At 36.3% G+C, this 25,290-nt stretch overlaps 2 protein-coding genes across 3 annotated transcripts; both read right to left on the reverse strand.

Moving 5' to 3' along the window:
* Positions 1-7,480: 7,480 nt before the first annotated feature.
* On the reverse strand, positions 7,481-13,181 carry LOC113092850 (uncharacterized). Of its 2 annotated transcripts, XM_026258615.1 has the most exons (12): positions 13,130-13,181; positions 12,182-12,510; positions 11,599-11,713; positions 11,286-11,472; positions 10,919-11,195; positions 10,598-10,775; positions 9,631-9,698; positions 9,271-9,451; positions 8,803-9,051; positions 8,482-8,653; positions 8,225-8,373; positions 7,481-7,995 (listed from the first exon to the last, which is right to left on the reverse strand). In XM_026258615.1, exons 2-12 carry the CDS (start codon positions 12,464-12,466, stop codon positions 7,880-7,882), a joined length of 1,977 nt encoding a protein of 658 aa, XP_026114400.1. In that variant the 5' UTR covers positions 12,467-12,510; positions 13,130-13,181; the 3' UTR covers positions 7,481-7,879. The 2 variants fall into 2 exon arrangements, with proteins under 2 accessions (XP_026114400.1, XP_026114402.1); XM_026258617.1 differs by lacking the exon at positions 13,130-13,181 and having other exon boundaries at positions 12,182-13,104.
* A 3,594-nt stretch (positions 13,182-16,775) lies between these two features.
* Positions 16,776-23,577, reverse strand: LOC113092853 (gastrula zinc finger protein XlCGF57.1-like). The gene is made up of 3 exons (XM_026258621.1): positions 23,494-23,577; positions 20,018-20,169; positions 16,776-18,389 (listed from the first exon to the last, which is right to left on the reverse strand). Exons 2-3 carry the CDS (start codon positions 20,100-20,102, stop codon positions 17,218-17,220), a joined length of 1,257 nt encoding a protein of 418 aa, XP_026114406.1. The 5' UTR covers positions 20,103-20,169; positions 23,494-23,577; the 3' UTR covers positions 16,776-17,217.
* Positions 23,578-25,290: the final 1,713 nt, after the last annotated feature.

A 25,290-nucleotide genomic window follows, 5' to 3' on the forward strand; every position in this document is an offset into this window, starting at 1 on the left:
TTTTGTTTTTAATCTTTTGCAGGCAATGACTGCCCTAAGTCTGGAAATCATGGATATCACCAGAGACTGAGTTTCATTCCTTCCTTGTGATACTTTGCCAGGCCTTCATCAGTTGTAGTTTGCCAGGCAGACATCAGCTGTAGTTTGTTTCTGCCTTTAATCTTGTCCTCAGGAAGTGAAATGTGAAATTTGGGTTGAGAGCAGGATACTGACTTGGCCAGTGCCGAATATTCCACTTTTACCTTCAAAAACTCCTGAGTTGCTTTTGCTGCATGATTTGAGTCATTGTCCACTTGTACTATGAAGCACTGTCCAATCAACTTTGCTGCATTTGGAAATCTGGTAAGAGAGTATATCCCTATACACTTCAGAATTCTTCCAGCTGCTTCTGTCCTCTGTCACATCACTAAACACCATTGACTCCCATTGCTCCACCATGTTTCACAGATATGTTGTATACTTTACAGGTTGATCTTAATTCCAAAGAAAGCTTTTCCTAAAGTGACTTTTTTAATGTTTTTTCTCAAAGTCTAATGTGGCCTTGTTTGCACCTTGTGGTGAACCCACTGTATTTTCTCTGGTAAAGTCTTCTCTTTATTATAGACTTCGTCAGGAGGAAGTCGTGGCCTAATGGTTAGAGAGTTGGACTCCCAATCGAAGGGTTGTGAGTTCTAGTCTCGGGCCGGACGGAATTGTGGGTGGGGGGAGTGCATGTACAGTTCTCTCTCCACCTTCAATACCACGACTTAGGTGCCCTTGAGCAAGGCATCGAACCCCTAACTGCTCCCTGGGCGCCGCAGCATAAATGGCTGCCCACTGCTCCGGGTGTGTGCTCACAGTGTGTGTGTGTTCACTGCTCTGTGTGTGTGCATTTCGGATGGGTTAAATGCAGAGCACAAATTCTGAGTATGGGTCACCATACTTGGCTGAATGTCACTTCACTTCACTTCACTTCACTTCAGTGAAGTTACCTCCTGGAGATTGTTCTTCTTTTGGCTGAATGCTGTGAAAGGGTTTTTTTCTTTACCATGAACAGGATTCTCAGATCATCCACCACTGTTGTCCTCTGTGGATGTCCAGGCCTTTTTATGTTGCTGAGAGATCTCTAGTTTTTTTCTTAGGAATGTACTAAACTGTTGATTTGGCCACTCTGAATGTTCCTGCTATCTCTCTGATGAATTTTGTTTTTACTTATATGGAGAGATCCTTTGACTGCATGATGTGGGTTCAGAGCAACAGCTTCCAAATCCATATGGCACACTTAGAATCAACTCTCGGGGCCCTCGATTATCAAGAGTGTGTAGAAAAGGTTATATATTTTGTCTTACAAATAAAATGTAACGTGTGCAAGTACTTAAAAATAAAATAAAATAATGTGCGTACGTGGTTCTTACGCACACCAGTAAGCAATCATTGTTGATAAATTTTTAAGCACCATGCTTGTTCAAGCTCATGGTCATTTGCATTAAGAAATGCATAAACAATACATGGTGACAACACTTCCCTTTATAAATTACTTGAATGTATAATGTCCTCACCGAAATCATACCAAAGAAAGCGGTACTGACAGAGAAGCCATTCAGCCAAAACAATTCAAGGTTTTTATTTAGCACAGTGGCTAAATTAACAAGTAACCAGATGCCACCTGACTCAAATATTACATCAACATTTAATAGTAATGACTTTATGAATTTCTTCACTGAAAAAATAGATAACATTAGAAATACAATAGCGAATGTAGATTCTACAGCGTCTAATACTTCAGTTTTATCTATCACACTCAAAGATAAACTGCAGTGCTTTACAAATATAGGACAGGAAGAGCTAAATAAACTTATCACTGTATCTAAACCAACAACATGTTTATTAGATCCTGTACCCACTAAATTACTGAAAGAGTTGTTACCTGTAGCCGAAGAACCGCTTCTCAATATCATAAACTCGTCAATATCTTCAGGTCACGTCCCAAAACCATTCAAGCTGCCGGTTATTAAGCCTCTTATTAAGAAACCAAAACTAGATCCTAGTGAACTGGTAAATTATAGGCCTATTTCAAATCTTCCATTTATGTCTCACATTTCAGAAAAAGTTGTGTCTGCTCAATTGAGCTCCATCTGTATGAAGAATTTCTCAGTCAGGTTTCAGGCCCCACCATAGCACAGAAACTGCACTTGTTAAAATTACAAATGACCTGCTCCTTGCGTCAGACCAAGGCTGCATCTCATTTCTAGTCTTACTTGATCTTAGTGCTGCGTTCGACACCATAGATCATGACATACTCATAGATCGACTACAAAACTATACAGGTATTCAAGGGCAGGCTCTAAGATGGTTTGGATCCTACCTGTCCGAACGCTACCATTTTGTTTATTTAAATGGGGAGTCATCTCATTTATCACCAGTAAAATATGGAGTGCCACAAGTAAATATGTATCCGTCCTAGGTCCCCTTCTATTTTCAATATAGATGTAGCCCCTTGGTAATATTATTAGAAAATACAGGATTAGTTTCCACTGTTAAGCTGATGATACTCCGCTATATAGCTCAATGAGACAAGATGAAATTTCTAAATGATCTAAGATAACTGAGTGTGTTAAAAATGTAAAAGATTGGATGACCAATATTTTTTTCCTCAGATTCGGATAAGAACAGTACACAGAATCTAGTAGACTACAGTTTGCAACTAGACGGATGTACTGTTACTTCCTCTACAATCAAAAATCTGGGTGTTATATTAGACAGTTACTTGTCTTTTGAAAACCATATTTCCCATGTTACAAAAACTGCATTCTTCCATCTTAGAAACATTGCCAAGCTACGAAACATGTTATCTGTTTCTGATGCAGAAAAGCTAGTTCATGCATTCATGACCTCTAGACTGGACTATTGTAATGCACTTCTAGGTGGCTGTCCTGCTTCTTCAATAAACAAGCTACAGGTAGTCCAAAATGCAGCAGCTAGAGTCCTTACCAAGCCAAGAAAATATGATCATATTACCCCAATTTTACAGTCTCTGCATTGGCTGCCTATAAAGTTCCGTATCAGTTACAAATTATCATTACTTACCTATAAGGCCCTAAATGGTTTAGCTCCTGCATACCTAACTAGCCTTCTACCACGCTACAACCCATCACGCTCCCTAAGGTCACAAAACGCTGAACTTTTGGTAGTTTCTAGGATAGCAAAGTCCACTAAAGGAGGTAGAGTTTTTTCGCATTTGGCTCCCAAACTCTGCAATAGCCTTCCTGATAATGTTCGGAGTTCAGACACACTCTCTCTGTTTAAATCTAGATTAAAAACACATCTCTTTCACCAAGCATACGAATAATGCATCTCATACATTGTGACTGCAGTTGCATCTGATCAAATGCACATTCTTACTCTTTATTAAACTAGTTCATTTTACTTTGTTGAAACAGCAGCTACGCTAATTATGTCTCTCTTTGTTTCTCTGTTTTGCCACGGGATTTATATACAGCTACTACTAAATATTGTAGAAATGTAATTTTCTGTAAAGTTGCTTTGTAATTATTTGTATTGTAAAAAGTGCTTTACAAATAAACTTGAATTGAATTGAATTCTGTGCCCTCACTAATATCAACGTGATCTTTGAAAACGTTCTCTGCACAACTCATGGTTCTGTTTGCCTAATCTTCCAGCAAGGCAAGATAAGCTGTGACACTATAGCTTCATTTCAAATTACTTCCCAACTGCATGGCAAAATACCTTATGTTTTATTTTTTTTTATTGTTTTTAGTTACAATATGTAAAAATTCTTGAAGGGGTCCTATTTTGCTATTTCACTTTTTCAACTTTGGTTAGTTTGTAATGTTGCTGTTTGAGCACAAAAAAAAGATCAAAGTTACAAAGCTCAAAGTCCACTTCAAAAGGAGATGTAAGGTAACGAGTGTAAAGACCTGTGACTTTACCTGCGCGAGTTCACCAAAATAGGGCTACACTGATGTGGAGTGATATAAGCTGGGTTTCCATCTCCCTGCTTTTATGCGCATTTCAAAGTATCGTATCAGAATCGAGTGACGGAAACGCTGAATTTTGAATAAAATTACCTTCATTCGCAAAAAAGTTTTTACGCTTTTAGGTGGTTTTGACTTGTGCGAAAAAGGGTTAATGCGAATAATGGGAGATGGAAATGCATTTTGCGAATAAAATCTTTCCAATTGCATTGAAAAAGTCATGACTCAACACTATGGATGGTAAATAAATCTCATTTCACAGCATCTGAAATTTTGTTATAGTCACTCGGACATGCTAGAGGAAAGTGTCATTAAAGTATTTGTTTACTTGCCTCCCAGAATTGTTAAAAGACTGTGTTCCCAAACCGTCTACAGAGACACTGTTGAATAAAATCTTTATTTTTGTAATTCAAAATATCTTAAATTGTGTTATGAAGACGAACACAGCTTTTACGGGTTTGGAATGGCATGGGGGTAAGTGATTAATTTTAAGTTATTTTTAAAGTCTAATAAATGTTCATATTGCTAGCTCTCAATTATGCTGTAATGTTGAATTGCCATAGTCAATGGTTAAATATTAGGAGAACAACCATTTTATAGAGACAGTAGTATTAGTGATACTGGCCTTCAGTCACTAAAAAAAGATTTTACAAACATTAAAAATATACAGTTTTTTGTTGTTGTTTGTAGATTAATCTGAAGATTAAATGTGTAGTATATTTACAAATTTAAAAATTTGGTGGGATTAATCATGATTAATTTCAGAAAAATTTGCAAATTGTTTGATCTTTTTTTTTATCGATTGATGGCACTAATTAAGACGTGATCAATCACTAGATTTGTTTAAATTTTAAATTCACAAAAAACTAGTAACTCCCATCCTAATGTTTTTTTTTTTTTAAATGATGCTTGTGAAGCACACACCATCGAGTATAAATTAATGCAAGCATTTCCTGAATTTAACAATTTTAAAAAGTGCTAAGAAAAACAAGACAAACTGAACTGATATAAATTCATACCAAGCCTCCCTTGGTAGTAATCTTTTCATAATAGTTCCTACCAAATTTTCGACTAAAAAAAAAGTTACATAGTGGAGCTTTAGAAAAGTGCATTAAAATAGATTCAATACAAAGTCCTTGAATATATAAGAGACATGTATTAATAAAAAATTTACAAAGTCAAGTTTAATTATATACTTCCCCACAAAGATAATTGGATAATTGGAATTTTTCACAGCTACTTAACCCATTTGTCAATGGTCAGAAAAGTGAATTGCATCTTCTGAACAAGCAGGAAACTTATTTATATTAGATGCTGTGCTGCAGGGAAACTAAAATTATACAAATGTTTTGCTCTATGAAATTGTCTGAAACGTCTGGCAAATATTGCATCTGTGATGAAGTTTGTACGTGTTGCAGCTACGAGTTTCTAGTTTTATACTAGACCAACTTCTGATACTACATTTACAACTGGGCCTTAGAAAAGAAGTTAAAGTCACAGCAGATGTTCTTTGGTGTTTCTTTGTGAACCATTTGACTCGCAGACATTCAACTAAAATCATTGGTTACAAAATAAGTGCCTGCTGGTTGTTTTACTTAACCATCAAAGCCCTTTAAATAAAATGCAAATAAAGACTCGACATGATCTCAACATGTCTGTCCAGTCATGTAAAACCCCTTTAATAACGACCCTCCATCTTCAAAATATCCTTAGTTTCTGTAGAGCTGGACATTTTATTAAATATCAAATGACTGAGATTAGGTTTGAGAATAAAAACTAACCTGTTTGTTCCTCTGTAGCTTCCTGTTTCACTCTGAATGTTTCTTCAATCTTCATTTCTGCACTCTCTACTTTAATAACCAGCATCTTTTTACTCGTAGATGTCCTTCACTTCACCAGGAGTTTTTCTGTTTGTTTGGACACTTTATCCTGTTTAAGATGAGAATAATTATCAGAGAGAAAAATAAATGTAAACTAAATCTTTGGGTGTGTCTTAATCAGCTCCCTAGTTCAATAGTCACGAGTACTGGTAAGGGAGTCAGTCAGTTTGGTAGTTAATGAACTTGATTTAACTTAGTCTAAGAAAATAAAAACTTTAAAATAAAAACACACCAATTACGAATTAAGTAACAAAATAATTCACACAACAACCAAGGAAGTGATTTCATGCAGTTTCTTAGTTTAAAGGGGTCATCGGATGCCTGGTTTCCACAAGTAGATATGATTATTTAGGGTCTTTATATATAAAGTCTGTAATATACTTTGATTAAAAACTCTCATTGGTAGTGGAAAAAACCCCACTCTTTCTACCTTGTCAAAAACAGCCCTGTCTACAGCATGCCATTTCAGTGCATGTTGCTTTAAATGTTAATGAGCTCTGTTCAACCCACCATCTGTTCTGTGTGGCATTTAGACAACTCAGATGTAGTGGTGCCTTGACAACAGTCAATGGTACAGTTTGAGGAAAGTATGGCAGCGGGAGGTCTTTTAAGACATATTTCGAGTTGGACCCGGAACAAGATTATGCCCCTGAAGAAGTTTGACAATTAAAGACTCAAACAGGAGGTTTCTCAATGGTTGGTTAACTTAAAGTGTTAGTTCACTCAAAAATTTAAATTAGCTCATTAATTACTTGCCCTGAAGTCATCCTAGGTATCCTAATCCAGTCAGAGTTATTTAAAAAAAATGTCTATCAGTCCAAAAGATGTGAAATAAAAGGTCTCACATGGCCCCAGGGGTTAACAACGAATTGATGTGTTTTTGTAGGAAAAATAACCAATTATACATGTTTAAAATGTAAGGATCACTTTAATCTAGACAAAAGTACAAAACAAGGATTTTACATTGAAGTGATCATTATGTTTTTTATGCAGATTTTTCTTACAAAAACGCATCGATTTGCTACAGGAGGCCTATGTTCACCCCCTGGAGCTATGTGAGACACTTTTTATTTAACTTGTTTTGGACTGATGCACTGCAACACCTTGTGTTATTTAACAGATTGAAAGATCAAAGACATTTTTTTTTTAAATAACTCAGACTGGATTTGTCTGAAAGAAAAAAAATAATATGATGTTACCTATGCAGTGCTAGGTAAGACTTTAGGAGTAACACTGACATTAGGACATGACAGGAATAATGAGTCTATCAGGGGTTGAAGGAAATCTCAGAATTTGTTGTAACATTAACAAAACATTCAAGTACATTTGCAGGGTTGTCAGTACATTGTTATTGCTGTAAAAGGTATCTTTTTTGGAAATTGTGGCCTACAGAACCCAAGAACATATGCTGCAGGGAGATACCACAGGTATTTTCCAAAATTGAATTGCTATTATGCGTTCATCTTTTAAAAATCTCAGGTCACTTACCTTTTTCATATTTTGTATGTTTTAAGAGGATTACAACAGCTGGGAATAGAAGTTGTGTTTTGATTCATTTGAGTCTTCATTTTCTATTGTAACATAAGCGACTGTGGAGCAAACCATAAAGATCCCCGTGGGTCACTGTTCATCTTTAGTGTATTTTTTATTTTTTTTGCATCACATTCCAACATACCATTCTATTCAAAATACAAAGTACTGAATAGACAACACTGTTTGTACTAGCATTTATTGACTGAAAGATTGTTTTACTGAATACCACAGAGGTTTTTAAGCAGTTTTTAAGCAGGAACAGCAAAACTGATTGTCTAAAGACAAACAGCAAGTATTAAATGAATGTAAAAAAATAATTGCTTATTTGTCTCAGCCGTTAGAGGTTTTTGGCCTACAGAAGCTTCGTCAGCCAGTGTTGGGGATTTGTGGGATGGAGAAACAGGGTGGTGTGGCCCTTATGCTCAGGGGTTCAGTCCTGCCTTGATTGAACCTAGACACATAGCTGGCTATCACTCCCAGTTAGTCTGGTTTCTAAAACTGGGATTCGAGATTCTCAGGTATGGAGATCTTTAGGATATCCTCCATATATGAGGTTGGGTCCACAACAACTTTCTCAAAGATAAGGTCCAACAGGTTGTCCACATAGTCTGCACAAAAAAAGGAAAAAGAAAACTTGTAAATAGTTTTTATTTTTTTAACGACTCTGAAGCAGCATTGCACACTTGTCACTTTACTGTTTTCTATATACAATTGTTTAAAAGATTCATCTTTTTTAAAAAGTACTTTAATACAAAAGTTATTTATATTCTGCTTCTGATATTATGTCTGTACACACAAAGTTTATTTTGTATTTAAATAAAAGCTTGTTAAACTCACGGAAGGTATGATCTGTTTTCACTGGCTTTGCAGAGCATAGTCCTTTCTTGTATTTCGGAAAAAACACCTTAAACGGTGGCTCTCCAGCTGCTGTTGTGGCTTGGGGACCCTCAGCATTCTCATTAAAATGCAGGGCCGCCAGGTAGAGTCTGGAGAGAAGTAATGATTAAACGCATGTTAGTTCAGACTTGCTTGTTAATTTGTGTGTTTGGAAATGTTTATACATTATTCCTTTTCGAAGTATTATATTGAGTTACCTGCATAACATTCCAAGAAAAGAAAAGACACCATTCTTGGGCACAAAGCGCAGAATTACGCTTCGGAAAGCCTGCAGTGATGAGGTGTGATGGTGAGGGCTCAGCTTCTCCACATCCTTCAGAATCCTCTTGTTTGTGAGGACCTTCTCTAATCGACAGAAGGCAGGCGTTCCTGGTGGGAAAGTGGAACTTATTCAACTTTATATATACTTTTTTTAATGTTTAAATAAACATTTTAATTACGGGGGGGTGTCATGTCTGTCATATGCACAGCCACATGATTTACATTGACATTGATGATTTACAATAGCGTGAACACACCAGCTCTCAACCACTTGCTCTTGTCCCTTGAAGTGCGTTGTGGATGCAAGCACTGTGGGAAAACAGGATCTTCATGTGTGTGCATGTCCTGGACATGGTTAAGAATCGAAGTCCACTTTGCGACTCTCTCTTGTCCTGATAAAGAAGAAGCTGCTGTCCAATATATGTGGTTTTTTATACTGTGAAGCCACCTCTGCAATTGTTCACAGTCTTTGCTCCGAGCAATCCTCAGCAGTTTCTTGGACACTCCTAATAATACAAACAAACTGTATTTCAGACATGCACAGAGATAAAGTATGTTCTGAACACAAGATAATCTATAAAAGACAGCTCTTGGCAAAGATATGAGTTTCAATCATAATGTTTAGTTATGACCTTTTACTGCTCCGATTAAAAAATAACCAGTCTGTGAGACTATGAACGTCATTGAAGCACATAAACCCCACCAACACAAACAGGAGCCAATACCTTTTTCTACGTGCCATACATCGTAATACTGCGTGATGTTGGCTTCCCGCAGGTATTTTTGTATTTGAGGGTGCCGGTCTGTAACAATACTGTCAAAAGTCACACTGTGTGCACTCAAGAGATCAAGGCTCCTCCTCAGACCCTCTTTCTCCATGTTGTTGCTCCCTCCAACCTCATTACTCTGATTACAAAAGAAGGGGCAGATATGAGCAAGGTTGACGATGCCTGTTATGTTAGTGCAGAGCAACACAGTTATAAAATAAAATAAAAAGATTCCACGTGTGTTTTGATTTCTGTATATTTACATTGTTATATTGCATATGCACAACATTTTGCAACAGTCCATATTTTCAGACTCACCTGAACTAGCTGCAGGTCAATAATAGTGCTGGTCCTTAGGTCCATCACAGAGTAAACGCCAAACTTGGCTGAATTGATTTAGACATTTAGCAGATGCTTTTATCCAACGTGACTTACAAATAATGGCAATGGAAACAAAAGAGCAATGATATATAACAAGGTCTCAGTTAGCTTAAAGGCCTTTTCACACTGAGCGCAAAAAACGGAACGAATATCGTACGAGACGACACGCTGAAATAATACTATAGATTTCTATGGATGCTTCCAAATAAGCCACAAACATTTGTGCAACGAAAAAAGTATTATTTTTCTTTCGAACCAGTCCCGATGAATCTTTTCAGTTTCGCAAATAAGAAAAGAGTGGATGCTGAGTTTTTGTTATCGTCCGTTTTCTTCCACGTGCGCGAGTGTTAGGAGTCCGAGCATGTTCACTTTTTCTACACATGCAAAATGTGTTTATGATTATGAAAATATATTTTCTGTATGTGTTTTTTTATGCAGCTCATGGTAATTTTAATAACAAGGCTGTTTTTGACAAATATTAGCAGTGTAGCATTATTAAACGTACAAAGAGTGCTTGTGTATGCTTATCAAAATCAACTACGAAGGTTTAAAGTGGGTAAGCAAATACAAGCCTTATTACATTTTGTAAGCATTATAGATAACTTATTTCTGGTGTTAATCTAAAACTCTATATTGAGCAGCGGATGATGTTAAATCCATTTAAAAGATACATATCTGAGTAAAGATGGATTATTGGTCACCTAGCATTCAGGCCTGAATTAGCAGAAGGTGTGAAAGCACCGTCCGTCGACAATTCACATCTCGCCAAGAGTGGAAAGGCCTTAATGCAATACACGTAGCAAGTTTTATTATTTTAATAATTGACCTTTAGAGAGAAAATTACTGTTTTTACTTTGTATTACATTCAGTACTTCTTTTTTTTCAGTCATTCAGTATTTAGTACCTGGTGAATCTGTCCTGAAATCAGCGCCTAAGACAATGTTCTGCTGCTGTCCGAGCTGCTGCAGCATGCCGTCCTGTGCTGTCTTCCAGCTGTGTACAACTGCAGGCTGTATGTACCTCCGGGCGAGACTCTGAAAGGTGTCGTAGTGGATCATTTTCAGTTGCATTGCCCGGAATACCTAAGTTGAGAAAAAGAGGAGTCTTTCTTTTAAAATGGCTTCAGGGACAGTATGTTCACTTCTTCAGGTCTAGGGTGGTTCTTAGGTGATATTAATGGCAACATTAAATTATAGGCAAGAAAGTGAAATCCTTACAAACCTACCTTTTCAAGTTTGAAGAAAGAGACACCAGTGGCATACACCGCAACAGAGAGCTGGAGGTTTCCTGCAGGAGTGCTTCCTATAACTGGCTGACTACTCCATTTTTTGAAGAAGTCACAGTGAGGGCAGCGTTGCTCCACAGCCAGGAACGTGCCAACCCTTCTTCTCCGCACACTGGTAACACCTTGACACACGGGGCACTGCTCAAAGAGCTGCAGCAGGCAGTCTTCATAAACGATGTACGTTGCTGTCTTATGAGCGGGCTGTGATGATTCAGTCCTATTAGAATAACAAAGACTTCATTAAAAAGAACTAAACTAATTCCACATAGCTTATTAAAAATATCTTGATGAATGCAACATCACTCACGTCACATCTGGATCATATGCAGAATCCATAGGCTGTTCCTCTTTCATACTTGAGCTGGCTCTAGAAGGGTCGTCCTCTAGCTCCGAGCGAGATCGCTTAATTGGCTTCTTTTTTGGGGGTGTTGACGATAGCAGTGAATTTGAGAAGCCAACTCCAATATCTGGGGATAATGTAGTTGTCTGTGTGCCTGTTACATAACAGTAGACATTTTACCACAGTGGAAGAACATAAGATTTAAAAAATGAGTAAAAATCATAACTTAAAAGCACCACAAATAACTGAACAAATGACTATAGGACCTGGATCATCAAACCTGTGCTTCTGTAGCGCGGACGTAGAGTTTTTATTGACAGCTGGGTGCCAAACGGTGGTGTGTCCATCTGGCAGGCCACATGTTGCACCTTGGCCACTTCTTCAGATGCGTTTGTCTAAACGAGAGCAAATACGTGATCGGGTAACATATAACCTACCCCCTCATAATATTGAAAAACATAAATGAGAGTAGTTACGGTCATCAATCAATCATTTGCGAGCTGTAAACACTTTCTTGCAGGTATTGCGTTGAAGTTACCAGTCATCTTCATGCATTTATAACTCCTACAAACTATTTCAAATAAGTATATATATATTTTTGTTTTTTTACATTAGTTATTTTGATCATTAACAGACACAATCCATCTACAAAAGCAAGCTTAATGCAGTGTTACCATGTTATCTTTACTGACAGCATACAGTTTGTAATAATACAATCACCTTAATTTGAATTGAATTTGAATTAAATTATATTGAGAAGGTTGTACATAGAAAAAATGACCTAAGTGTAAAGCTTCTAACTTCTGCACATTAAGTTACTAGAAAAGTCGATTTGCAAAGATTGACAAATAAATGACACTCACTTCTTGTGGAGGTGAAGCAGGAACACGAATAGTTGGTACCGATCCGTTTTTCAGGAGGAGTTTCTTAGCAAATCCTGCTTTATACTGACCCTCGTTTATAAAGCAGTCCGGAGAGAAATGATTGGCGCAAACATGGACGCTTTTAGGTAGATCGGGGGGCACCTTCCCTTTAAAAATGAAATCCAGCCACTGTGTCTTCAGCGGCTCAGATGTCGGGACTAAATGACGACTGCTCTGTTCATTAAGACAGCCGACGACAGCACACCACAGACGCTTAGGAGCCATCTTCCTCCCGCGAGGACACACGACTGAAGACTGCTCACGCGAGTCTGGAGTGAAACATGAGTCAATCAACCGTCGACGAGCGACCTGCGTCCGTGTGACGACACACCGACGGCCCTCGAGACCACCCTTAACATTTCACGAGATTAACAACAAACACATTTCAGTTCAAACCACTCGTAAAAGTGCATTTAGCATCCGATGACCCCTTCAAACCCTGTCTCTCCATCACGAAGTTAATCGAACTCGAATGTTTATGGTGAACTGAATCACGTGATGGGGAGCGAAATGAGACGCATAGCTCACAAAAATGAACCATGGCTTTACTGGAAATAAAACAAATATATATTATTACTATAATTAAATCAACCACGGTTTAGCTGCACTAACCATTATGTAACCATGGAATTTATTGTAAAACTGATTATACAAATAGTTATTAACATGCCACAAAAAAAAACGCTTTTACTAAAACAAGACCATTTTTTTTAAGCGATTTTGTTTCTGTTATTCATGCTGCACTATACACACAGAAGAATAACGTCTGCAAAGATAAGCATGTCAAAGCGTTAACCACGTTACACTGAATAATATTTAATTCGTTTGAAAACACTATGCAAGGAACGCTTTTTATCCATTTAAAGTATAAATGCTTAAAAAACAAACCTTGCTTCAGCCGAATCACAGACACAGGAGCGCGTCGCACCCTTATGACGTCACCGCGTCCGAGCAAATTAAAAGTCCTGTATAGTGGCTGGAAATATACACACAGAAAAAAACAAAGATATACTTGCATATCAGATAGTATTCAGTGGTTACACACACACACACACACACACACACACACACGCACACATATATTTGTTGTACAATGTACATAAAATAACTAACAATGAAAGTAATATGTGAAATGCTCATGTGAAATGAAACAGTCACGTCACAGAGCGCTAAACTCTCCTGCAGTGTGTTTCATTCATACTCCAAGCCAGAGGGCGCTCTCACGCAGAAAATCATGACAGGATATTCCTAATATTGGGGCAACAGCGTCCAGCTATCGCTGTATGAAACAGCTGTTTTCGGTTTACTTTTTTTTTTTTTTTCAAGTCCAAAAAATATCCAGCATGTGATAAAGTATATGAACAATGCAGTGCTAATTGACACATCATAGTATAGAAACTATGCCTTTCTATGTGATAAAACGTGGTTGTAGTATATAAAGAAATCATTATTCTTTGTTATTGTCCAGCAGTTATAGATTTGTAAGCCAATTAAAAGCTAGAAATTAGAGAAGAATTTTAGTTGCCTATAATATCCACTACCAGTCAAGTCTGATTAAGATAATGCTAAAAACAGCTGAGTAGAATTCTTTCAGGTTTCTTTAATGAATACACAGTTTAGAAGAGCAGCATTTATCTGAAATAAAAATCTCTTGTAAAATGATGTCTTTAACATCACTTTTGATCAATTTAAAGGATCCTTGCTGAATAAAAGTATTAATTTCTATATATTCATCATTGAATGTTCATGAAGATAACTGACATCAGATGCTGCTTCTCGACCTCCTGAAGAGTGAACCATCGCTGATTAAAACTACGTCAGTAGCAATCATAAACTCTTCAGGTTTAAAAGGAAAGCTGTAAGAACCAGCATGTTGCTAAATTTGTTTACAATTTGTACTGTTAATGTAATTCCATTTAATATCAATTTCTGTGTCTTTATCATCTCTATAGAAGGGCTGCACTTTAACATTTTGTTTCACATGTTGAATATTGTTACTACATAATTCAGAAACAATAATGTTGTATGATGCACTACAAAATAAAATTGGACGCCTAACTGATAAAGGGTACTGTAACATTTTTCAAGCATATAAATTTACCCCTAAAAATATATTGGTAACCATTTATAGTAACTTTGATTTGTTTTGATTAGCAATTATCAAACTATTAATAGATAATATTATTAAATATTTAAATGTGAATATATATGAAAATATTAATCAAAGGTTCATTATCACTAGTTTATTGAGCATCATATCATGTAATCTTTTTTTAACCTAGTTTAGAGATTTTACAAGAGATTTTTGTATGCTGTGATTAACAAGTCTTCTACTAATGTCTTTTTTTGATAGTCCCATGAAGACTAACCCCCATCATCATTGAAATATAATGGGTTCAATTTGTTTTTGATACAACACTTTGCTCTTATGTATGGAAAAGTTGGTGCTTTGTGAGTGATGTTCTTTTTGGGAGTAGGCGGCATTAAATTATGGACAATGTACATGTAAATGGAACAATATATAGCGTTAACTGTAATTGGCCATTTTAGGTGATGTGTACATTTCATGAATGCATTATTTCTAATCTAATTGTGTTGAACATTTGCATTGTTATTGGAAAGATCCTGCACCTTTATGATACTAAACTTGATTTGCCAATATTCTTGTTTATTCCCCAGATGGAGATTGGTGGTTCATGGAGGTATAAATGATTTTAGCTGGCTAATTGTTTATCTTTCTGGATCTTCAAACAACTGAGCATCCACTGAACTTCATTGCTGCTGTCAATCAATAGGGTGTACCATCTAGAGTCCGATCTGATAAAGGTGGGGAGACTATTGAAATTGCAGAATACATGGTGGCAACAGAGAGGAAACAGAAATTCTCACATTACAAGAATAAGTGTACACAATCAAATGAAAATACAAGGGCTATATGTTATACTTTACATGAACTAATTGTATAGGCTAAATAATATTGAATACACCAGGCGTAACATACAGTAGTCCTCTAATTACATATTGGAGCTGATCTCAAAACCTTTCCCCACAGAATTGAGAGACTTTGGATGCTGTTTTAAGCATATTCATTCAAATACTTTTACCCTTAATTCTTTAGCCATTGAAACAGAAAAAGAATCGTAAACATTTTGAGTCTAGATTTACTAAACATAGGAAGTTAGCATGATAGTGCAACCCAATAAGAACACAGCCAGCGCATTTCCATAACGACTGACAAAATCTACCAAGAGCAGCACAAAATGGGTTGCAAAAAAGAGGAATCGATGATACTCAGGTGCAGCAAACCTGCTAACAACACAGATGCAAAAATGGTTAAAACAAGCTTTGTTGCCTTGAATACTGACAGTAGTTAATCTTTTTTTACCTGATATAGAGGGTTTGTGCTGTTAATAAATCTAGCCCACAATTTCTCTTGAATTGTACCATTTTGTAACTTAAAAGTTTGAATATATTTTCATTAATCAACACAGGTGGACAACTGTCTGAAGAGGAGTTGGGTACCCTGCCAAATACGAATGTGCCTTTTACTGATGCCATAAACACATACTTTAAAACAATCACTATAATTCACCTAATACTGGACATTTTGTAACTGGTACTTTTCTTTATGTTATTTCATGAAATCAAACGATGCACTGGCTGCATTTCTAAAATCTGAATAAAAATAATTTCAATTCCAGAAAGGTAATAAAAACATCATGAAAGTAGTCTATGTAACATCAGAGGGTCAGTTAGAATTTTTTGAAGCATTGAAAATACATTTTGGTCCAAAAATAGCAAAAACTACGACTTCATTCATCTTCTCTTCCGTGTCTGTTGTGAGAGAGAGTTCAAAACACAACAGTTCAATGATATCTGGTTCGGGAACGAATCACTCGATGTAATCGGATCTTCTTGAACCAGTTCACCAAATCGAACTGAATCATTTGAAACGGTTCTCGTCTTCAATACGCATTAATCCACAAATGACTTAAGCTTTTAACTTTTTTAATGTGGCTGACAAACCAAAATCCCGGAGTAATTCATGTACTCAAACAGTACACGGACTGAACTTCAGAACATGGTTTTACAATGATGGTTAAGCGCTGGTTAAAAATAAATCAACTGTATGTTTGTTTTTCAAATATTGAATTTTTTATTTGAAACTGTATACACACTAAAACAGCAATGTTTTCCCACCAAAAAAAAAAACAAGAGGCACATGCTGTATGCTTTGAATAATCCATGGGGTATTTTGATTTGAAATTTCAGGCATTCTGGGTATCCGTGAGAGTCCTATTTGAGAGCCAGGTTTACTCAACAGGGCAAGTTAAAATTCAAGCCCAATTCCATAAATGCACAGATGGGAGGGGAAAATTCTGGTGCACATTAAACAACACAAATGGAATATCTAATTTCCCTAATGACCAGCACAATCTTCCAAGGGGCAGCGCAAATTACTGCCTGCTTTAAGACCTTTAAATAATGCTGCAACCACCAGGGAATTGACATGCACAAATCTTAATAAATTGTGTTGCTTAATTCATTTAAATGATCTCCCCCCATGAATTTACAGATTGAAAGGGAAAGAAAGGTGAAACACAAAAATAACTGTGTCCACACCTTTTCAACACTAATTTCCTTTTATAGTAAAATCCTAAATTATTAGTTTTATTTTTAAACGCCAAATAAGGGTTTGCACTTGCACAAGCTGATGTAAATCTGGCCGCTTATAAAATATTAATATAATAAAATTCCATATATATTTCACATTTCCGCCATAATATCATGGAGCAGTTTGTGTTACTATAGTAAATCCACTGAAAAGCCTTCTAACACTATTGTTCATGACCCAGGATTTCTCCTGTTAAAGCGCCAGCAGTTTTTAAAATAAATCAAGAAATGTAATGTTCTTCACTATATTCAAGCACTTTTTTGGATATGGTTGTGTGAGCAATACCGATCAGATTATCGTTTTATTGCTGGGCCATAGTGTGAATCTTCATATGGACAGTAAGGTCTCCATATTGATCGAAAGTCTTTCCACATTGAATGCATATGTAAGGCATCTCTCCAGTGTGAGTTCTCATGTGCCTGTTAAAGCTTCCTTTATGGTTGAAACTTTTTCCACACTGTTGGCAGGTGAAGGGATTTTCTCCATTGTGTATTCTCATGTGGACTATAAGGTTTCCACGTTGAATGAAACTTTTTCCACATTGAGAGCATATGTAAGGCTTTTCTCCAGTGTGAGTCCCCATGTGCCTTTCAAGACCTGTTTTACGAGTGAATGTTTTTCTACACAGTTGGCAAGAAAAAGGTTTCTCTCCAGTGTGAATTCCCATGTGCCTGCTAAGGGTTCCTTTTTGATTGAAACTTCTTCCACAAAATTGGCAGGTGAAGGGACATTCCCCATTGTGTATTCTCGAGTGTCTTTTAAGACCTAATTTACGAGTGAAACATTTTCCACACTGTTCACAGGTGAAAGGCTTTTTTCCAGTGTGAGTTTTCATGTGTCTGTCATGATTTGCTTTACAAGTGAAACTTTTTCCACACTCTTGGCAGGTGATATAGCTCTTCCCAGTGTGTATTCTCATGTGAACTTTAAGGTTTCCATTTTGACAGAAACCTTTTCCACATATAGGGCATGTGTAAGGCTTTTCGCCAGTGTGAATTATCATGTGTCGTTTAAGACCTATTTTACGAGTGAAACTAATTCCACACTGAGGGCATGTGAAAGGCTTTTTTCCAGTGTGAGTTTTCATGTGTCTGTCACGATTTTCTTTACAAGTGAAACTTTTTCCACACTCTTGGCAGGTGATATAGCTCTCTTCATTGTGTATTCTCATGTGAACTTTAAGGTTTCCATTTTGACAGAAACCTTTTCCACATACAGGGCATGCATAAGGCTTTTCGCCAGTGTGAATTATCATGTGCCTTTTAAGACCTATTTTACGCGTGAAACTAGTTCCACACTGAGGGCACGTGAAAGGCTTTTTTCCAGTGTGAATTCTCATGTGGACTTTCAAGTTTCCTTGTTGACTCAAACAAGAAAAAAAACTTCTAGTTCCTGTCTTTTGAAGACACTCATGTTGATCTTCCTCTCCAATTTCATCAAGTACTTCTTTTCCCTCTTTCAATCCCATTAGATCTAAGGTAAAACAAAAAGCAAAGCAAATAAAAGTGAATAGCAGTTTAATTTCACAAGACAATGGGATTACATTTGAAATGTTTATATGATGCCGTTTTCAATTAACCAAAAATTTTTTTCATTAATTCACTGATTCATGTTGCAAACAATAAAAAAAGTGTTTGTTAGTACACCTGTTTGAGAGCATGTGCAAAAAAAGCAGATGGCCTTACTACCCTGAGTCTGCCTGATCGGCGAACCTAAAGATAAGATCCCCCAGTGTCACAGACAAGTCTTAAACCTAGTCCCAGTTTAAAATGTAATTCTGAGCGGTTTCAACTGAAAAAACGTGCACTAAACTGATCTTAAAATATATCAGTTCCTTTGTTTTGTCTCAAGATCCAAACCAGTAATGTTTTTTTCTAAGGCACATTTCTAAAAATGACTTATATGTCCTAATTGAACTATGGCCTAATCCTGGATTAGTCTAAAACCATTCTGTGAAACCAGGCCTTTTGTGAATTAGCTACAGATTAGAGCTAGTGAAGACTACAGTGAAAGGACAGTTCTGAACTTCCCAATTCACAATGGCGTCCTGACAGATGCAACAGGAGGAACAAGTATTTGACTGCTTATTTTCAGTTTATGTGGGAAGATGGTTATGATGCTCCTAAACAGGGTTAAGATGGTTTGGATCGCATTTTTGGAAAAATTAATCATTAACAAACAAAATCTTGAATTAATTGAGTCTTGATCTAGTTGGAAAATGTATCATGAACTAGAGGAACATTTTCTGGGATTGACTCCTGAGCATTTTTTTATATTCTTGATATTCTGTGTGGTCAGCTCACAGCAGTGATATGAATTAATCATTTCAAAAAAAGTTTTATGGGCATTTTTGTAAAAGTCTTCTAAGTCAAATTCTTGCATTTGGGCTGTTACCAAGCAAATCAAATCAGTATTAACAATATTTGTAACACTTTAGAATAAGGTTCTATTAGTTAACGCATTAATTAATATGAACAAACAATGAACAACACATTTATTACAGTATTTATTATTGTTAATGAAAATACAGTTATTAATTGTTAGTTCATGCTATTTCACGGTGCATTAACTAATGTTAAGAAGCACAACTTTTGATTTGAATAATGCAATAATAAATGTTGAACATTAATATTAACTAAGATGAATAAATGCTGTAGAAGGATTGAAATATAGCATCTAAATTAAGTCTCTTAATAACTTCTTGTTGATTGAACTGATGAATAAAATCAATATCACATTTGTAATCATGCTGATTTTTGGAGGAAAAAATTACAATCTTCATTTTAATGGAATGATTCATGCAGTAAAAGAACACACTGTAAATGTGCACACGCACTAGTCTAACCTGCAAGACCTTACTTTTGGTGAAAACCAAAAACAGTTGTATGTTAAACTAACAATTGTGCTAAAAAAATAAAGAAATGATTATATTACTTCACTGGCCAATGGAGCAAATCAACCCTGTGACATTTATCATGTTTTTTTTGTATTTTTTATTTTATTATTATTAAATTGTAAATCAATTTACTAAATAATGTAATCTTGACTGACTGCTTCACTTCCTCTTCTAAGAAGGGCCAGCTTTCAGAATAAAAACCAACCTGTTTGTTCCTCAGTTTCTTCTTGTTCGTCTCTGTATGTTTCTTGAATCTTCATTTCTTCACACTCCTCTTTAATAAACTCCATCTTTATAATCGTGTCACGTGGATCTCAGTCACTTCGCCAGGAGTTTTTCCTGCGTTTGGACACTTTCCTGTTTTAAATGAGAAGATGCGAATTAACTAAATGTCTGAGTGTATCTCAACCAGCTCCCTTGTTCAGTTCACTGCAGATTAATAAAAGAACAATTTAAATTGAAAGCTCATATTCAGGTGTTTATGGTTTATATTTGCCAATAGATCACATTTAGGCCTAATCGATTAGACATTCTGTGGTTTGTTTGTAAACATTTTCATTATAGTTAGTTTTCAGTTGTTAGTGTTTGTTGTCACCACATTTACTTTACTGTAGAGGTGTTCGGTGCCAGGTTTTACAGAGTCAACTCTTCGAATCCATTTAGCTTGACTGTACAAATCACTTGATGACATTACCTTTACAGTCCCTCCAGAACAACGTGGATTTTTTTTGTGATTGTTGCGGGCAAAAATCCTTGATTTTGCGGCACGTTTTCTTAAAAAATGCGATGGAATATGCGGGATATTTTTGCAATTTTATGCGATGAAATTGCGTGAACTTGCAAAAACTGCGGTTTGATGAAAAAGAGAAAAAAAGGTGATTCCCCCAACACCTTTTTCTCACTAGGCTACTACCTTGATGTAAAGAGTAATTTCTTATTACTTCCTATGATAAGCGAGCATACTAAATCACAGAATATTTAAGTTGCACTCTCTTACTGCAACGTAAATTATTTTACATACTACTAAAATAATTACAACTGTAAGTTTTTGGTACTGTTCTGTAACAAAAAAGTGCAATCTTACAACTGTAAAGTTGCATCAACTTCTGAATGAAAGTACAACAGTGTTAGTAGCCTAGTGAGAAAGGGTTGTTGGGGGGAAATCACTTTTTTTTCCTCTATTTCATCAAACCGCAGTTTGCGCAAGTTCTCGCAATATAGTTTGGCTCCACTGTCATGTAAAAAATCGGGAAACTGCTTTGTGCGTTCTTTTGCACTTATTTTTGTTGGCAAATAAGAATGATTTGCGCGCTTCAAGTTTCACCGCGGGGTTTGCAGATGATGTTCACGTCACGTAAATACGTCACTTCATAAAGTTTCCATGGCAATAGGGGGAAATGGCGCTTTACTTGTGTGAAGTAAATGCAACATTTTTCAACGTTCTGCTACTATATATGTGAGTTTTTTGCAACGAAAATTAATCATAGTAGCCCTGCATATTTTGCTTTCTGAAATTGGTCATTTATGCGGCAAAAGAGCGGCGTATTTGAAAAAATGCGACCCCGCATAAATATGCGCCCTTTGGCTGATTATGCATTAAATCAAGCGATTGCATAATCGCGTTTTTCTGGAGGGACTGCCTTTAAATGAGCTGTGAATTCATCACATTATCATGGTCAAGTGGTGGTTCTATAGAGCATCACAGTCCCGCCCACAGCCCGAGAGAGCTCTGGTGCCGGAAGTAAATTTCCCATTCATTTCTCCCATTGACTTTCGGAAAAATCCATATCTAAAGAGTTTTAGAGCATGTGTGAGGATAACCAGCTACGGCTGAACTCATAAGCATATAACATATCATTTCGAGTGAAAAAATTAAGAGAAAATCAAAAAAAAAAATGAAAAGGTACAAGGCTGTGTACATATTTTAATTTCGAGCGCAGGAACTACTCATCCCATAAACCACCGCGCCTCATTGAATTCGACTGAAGCCACAACCGCGAACGAGGCAACAAGCCTTTTGAGCGACTTCCAAATCTGATGACGGCCGCTCACGCGAACTACTTCCTCCAGTGATTTTTATTATTTTATATAGTCAATGTAAGTTAGTGAATTTACAATAGTGTAAATAAATAGTGTTTTATTTAGGTATTATGTATTGATATTTATCATAGTGCATTTTATATATTGTGTGCGTGTGTGAAAGTGGTTAACTATAACGTCAGCAACATGGTGCAGTGCTTTGTACCTGACTGCAATCACCGCTCAGTCGTCAACACATGTCGTTGCCATTACACAAATGTTCAGTAAATGCACAAAAAGGTATGCCTAGGCTAAATATTGTTTTGACAGTGGCATTATAAAATGCTTGATATGACTCATACCATATGAAGGCTACAGTAGCCTAGCTAAGTTACCAACCTTCCTGCAAAACAATTATGGTAGCCAAGGAGATCATGATTATACTGATAAATCTACCGTGCAAAAACACAACACAGGTTTTTATTTTATTTTTTATTAATGATATTCAGTCTTCACGGACCTTCGCTGGGTTTAACCAGACGGTTACACGAGCTCCACCAATCAGATGCAACACTGTGGGATTGTTCAGGATTGTGGGTAATGAAGTACTTAGCCAAGACATTGCGAAAAAAAGGCATTTATATCAAAACAAGGTTAGTGCCCCATGATCATTTTGCGTTTATATTAGCATATACTATCGCTTAATACAGCGGTAGCTGTTTTTAAAATATACCATGTATGATTACGTTTTTATGGCTTATACCCCAAATGTCAATGCAGAAATTGCATTGAATTTTTACTTCCGGCACCAGCTGTGGGCGGGACTGTGATGCTCTATTGTCTTAAACAGCATTGATTTTAAAATACATAAAATAGCCTACAAAACTCCATACGAATGCAAACTTATTTATATTACGCGAGTTTTAAATGAAGGTTAATTATTGAACACAAACTGCCTAGGTTAACCATGGAAAACCAAATTGTACTGCATTAAACATAACATCGCATGACAAAACATCAATTAAACTACAAAGCTTCAAATCATGTATAATTACAAACTTAGGGCTACGCCCTTAATTACTGAACTTTAAGGCTTAGTAAAATTTTAATGTAGAAGTTATAAAAATAAAAAAAAATCCACCCCTCACAGTTGTCACGAAGGGCAAAATTAGATATGATATACTTAACTCAATTGCCAGGCATTATATGGAGATTTAAGATCGGAAGTTTTTAAGAAACCCGCGATTTCGGAGTCGACAACGAGAGTCGATTCTAATCCGAGTCGAGGAATCGAATCTTTCGGAGTCGACTCCCCATCCCTACACTCCTGTTTGGATCAGCATCAGCGCGAGGTAAATCGAGCACTTTGAATCACGAAATCATTTTGGGAAATATTTGGATTAACTGACTCGGACTTTTGAAGTCTACTGTCTAGTGATTGAACTCGTGTTATAGGGAGCGAAATGAGACGCATTTCTGTAAACGGTACTCACGTGTGGATGTCCTAACGTTAAACACGAAAATAACGTGCATTAAGATTAGATAAGGAATTACAATGTTAAATTCGATATTAAGTTCATTTTACCCCTCTTGTTAAAACTGTAAAAACTGACTTAATGCTTTCAATCGATTAAAACACTATAAATGCTTGAAAACACAAACCTTTCTTCAGCCAAATCACACACACACAGCAGAGAGCAAGTGGCAGCCTAATGACGTCATTCTTCTTCTTCTGATTCTTGGCAGATTGCTATTTTTGTAAGTATACCGCCACCAACTGTACAGGAGTGTGTAATACCATGAACCATTTTCATCCAGAATTTCATGAATAGAGTTCTCCCCTTCCATTTCCTGCCAGATTATTCTATTATCATTATACTTCTCACAAGTAAAAAGTACATGATTAACATCTTCTCTGTATTGGCACACTATGCATAAACCTTTACCCTTTCCCACTATATATAAAGTGCAGTCTAAGTCTGGTATAGACCACTTCTTCCCTTCTGTTTAGACTCTGTGAAGTAAGCCTTTTCCCTGTCACATTCTTCTGAGATTTATGGTGATGTCTTGTATTAAATTCTGCCTCTCATTTCCTTTGCCATTTTTGTACAATTACTGATTTGATTATGGATTTAGCATCACCCATTGGAAAATTAATTACTATATAATTGTTTTCCAACATTTTTTTTTTTTTTTGCAATATTATCCGCCTCCTCATTACCTTTATTGCCTATATGAGCTGGAACCCAACAGAACTGAATACTGATTCCAAGTTTCTTAAGTCTTCCCTTGAAGAGTGACCTGTATTTAGACTATGTAAAGCTGTCCTGATTACATTCTCAGTGTCTTAACCTCTTCAGTCCACCTAAGGGCTGTTATTAACCCAGTCATTTCAATAGAGTATATAGATAAAAAAATATTTAGTTTATATCTCTTTTGTTAAATTCTGGGACATATATCGCAATATCACAATGCCCATTTTGTGGATCTTTTGATCAATCAGTATATATTTGAACATATCAATAGAATGATGTTTTTAAATATCTGTGGCAATATGCTGCAAAACTTGGTTCATTTGGATACTCTTTCTTTTCTTTCAGTAATTCTCTGTTAACCTCTGGTGATGGAAGAAACCATGGGGGAACCACACTTAAAACCAGTGAAGGACTAAATTTAAATTCTTTAATTCTGTATTGTTCTGCTATACTGTTAATTTTCCAGCCAAACCTTTTTGATTCTGTGTGATATTCCCAGCAGTCATTAAGAACTGAAAATGCTGGATTATTGATACTTCCCATCAGCCTAACCCAATGTTAGGGACAATTTAATATATCTTAGACTAAGTGGATATTCCTCAGATTCTACTAATAATGCACTTGTGGGGGTTGTTTTAATAGAAATTACACATCCATAGTCTATGAAAGATCTTATTAAGGCTGTATAACTTCAGTTATAACTTCAGATACCTGTCCTGATCTCAGGTTTTTCTTGTCAAATTACATATATACAGTTATGACTTCTGATACCTGTCCTGATCTCAGGTGTTTCATGTAAAATGTAAATGAATACAGTTATGGCTTCAGATACCTGTCCTGATCGTTTCATGCTCACAATATATTATTCAGTTATGGTATACCTATTTCACTTCAGTAAGCCCACAGACTTCACATTCTATCACACAAGACAAGTCTGCAGTTAAACCTCAGATTTTATTCATCTCAGTACTTTTCCAAAGCCCACTGCTTGTAAAGAAAACCATTGTAATTCATAATTCTATCCTAAATTGAATTTACACAGAGAGAACATAATAAGTGTGATAATGTTTGAAGGACTGGTTGCTTCAGGGCTTACAGGATCTTCTGATGTATTATCTCCCAAACCAACACTTTTCTGAAGAGTGGACTGTCATACTACAGAGAAAGAGCTATCAAGAGCATAATAAAATGTTTGAGGGTTAAA

Source organism: Carassius auratus, unplaced genomic scaffold (genome assembly GCF_003368295.1).
Source record: "Carassius auratus strain Wakin unplaced genomic scaffold, ASM336829v1 scaf_tig00214720, whole genome shotgun sequence".
In the NCBI taxonomy this organism is placed as follows: Eukaryota; Metazoa; Chordata; class Actinopteri; order Cypriniformes; family Cyprinidae; genus Carassius; species Carassius auratus.

Coding starts and splice junctions, on each gene's coding strand:
- LOC113092850 (XM_026258615.1), bottom strand. CDS start 12,466: ATGGCTCCTAAGCGTCTGTGGTGTGCTGTCGTCGGCTGTCTTAATGAA. Junction 8,654..8,802: donor GAGCAAGTGGTTGAGAGCTG/GTGTGTTCACGC, acceptor CTTTCCCACCAG/GAACGCCTGCCTTCTGTCGA. Junction 8,374..8,481: donor TTTCTTGGAATGTTATGCAG/GTAACTCAATAT, acceptor ACTTCTCTCCAG/ACTCTACCTGGCGGCCCTGC.
- LOC113092853 (XM_026258621.1), bottom strand. CDS start 20,102: ATGGAGTTTATTAAAGAGGAGTGTGAAGAAATGAAGATTCAAGAAACA. Junction 18,390..20,017: donor AGAAACTGAGGAACAAACAG/GTTGGTTTTTAT, acceptor GTTTTACCTTAG/ATCTAATGGGATTGAAAGAG.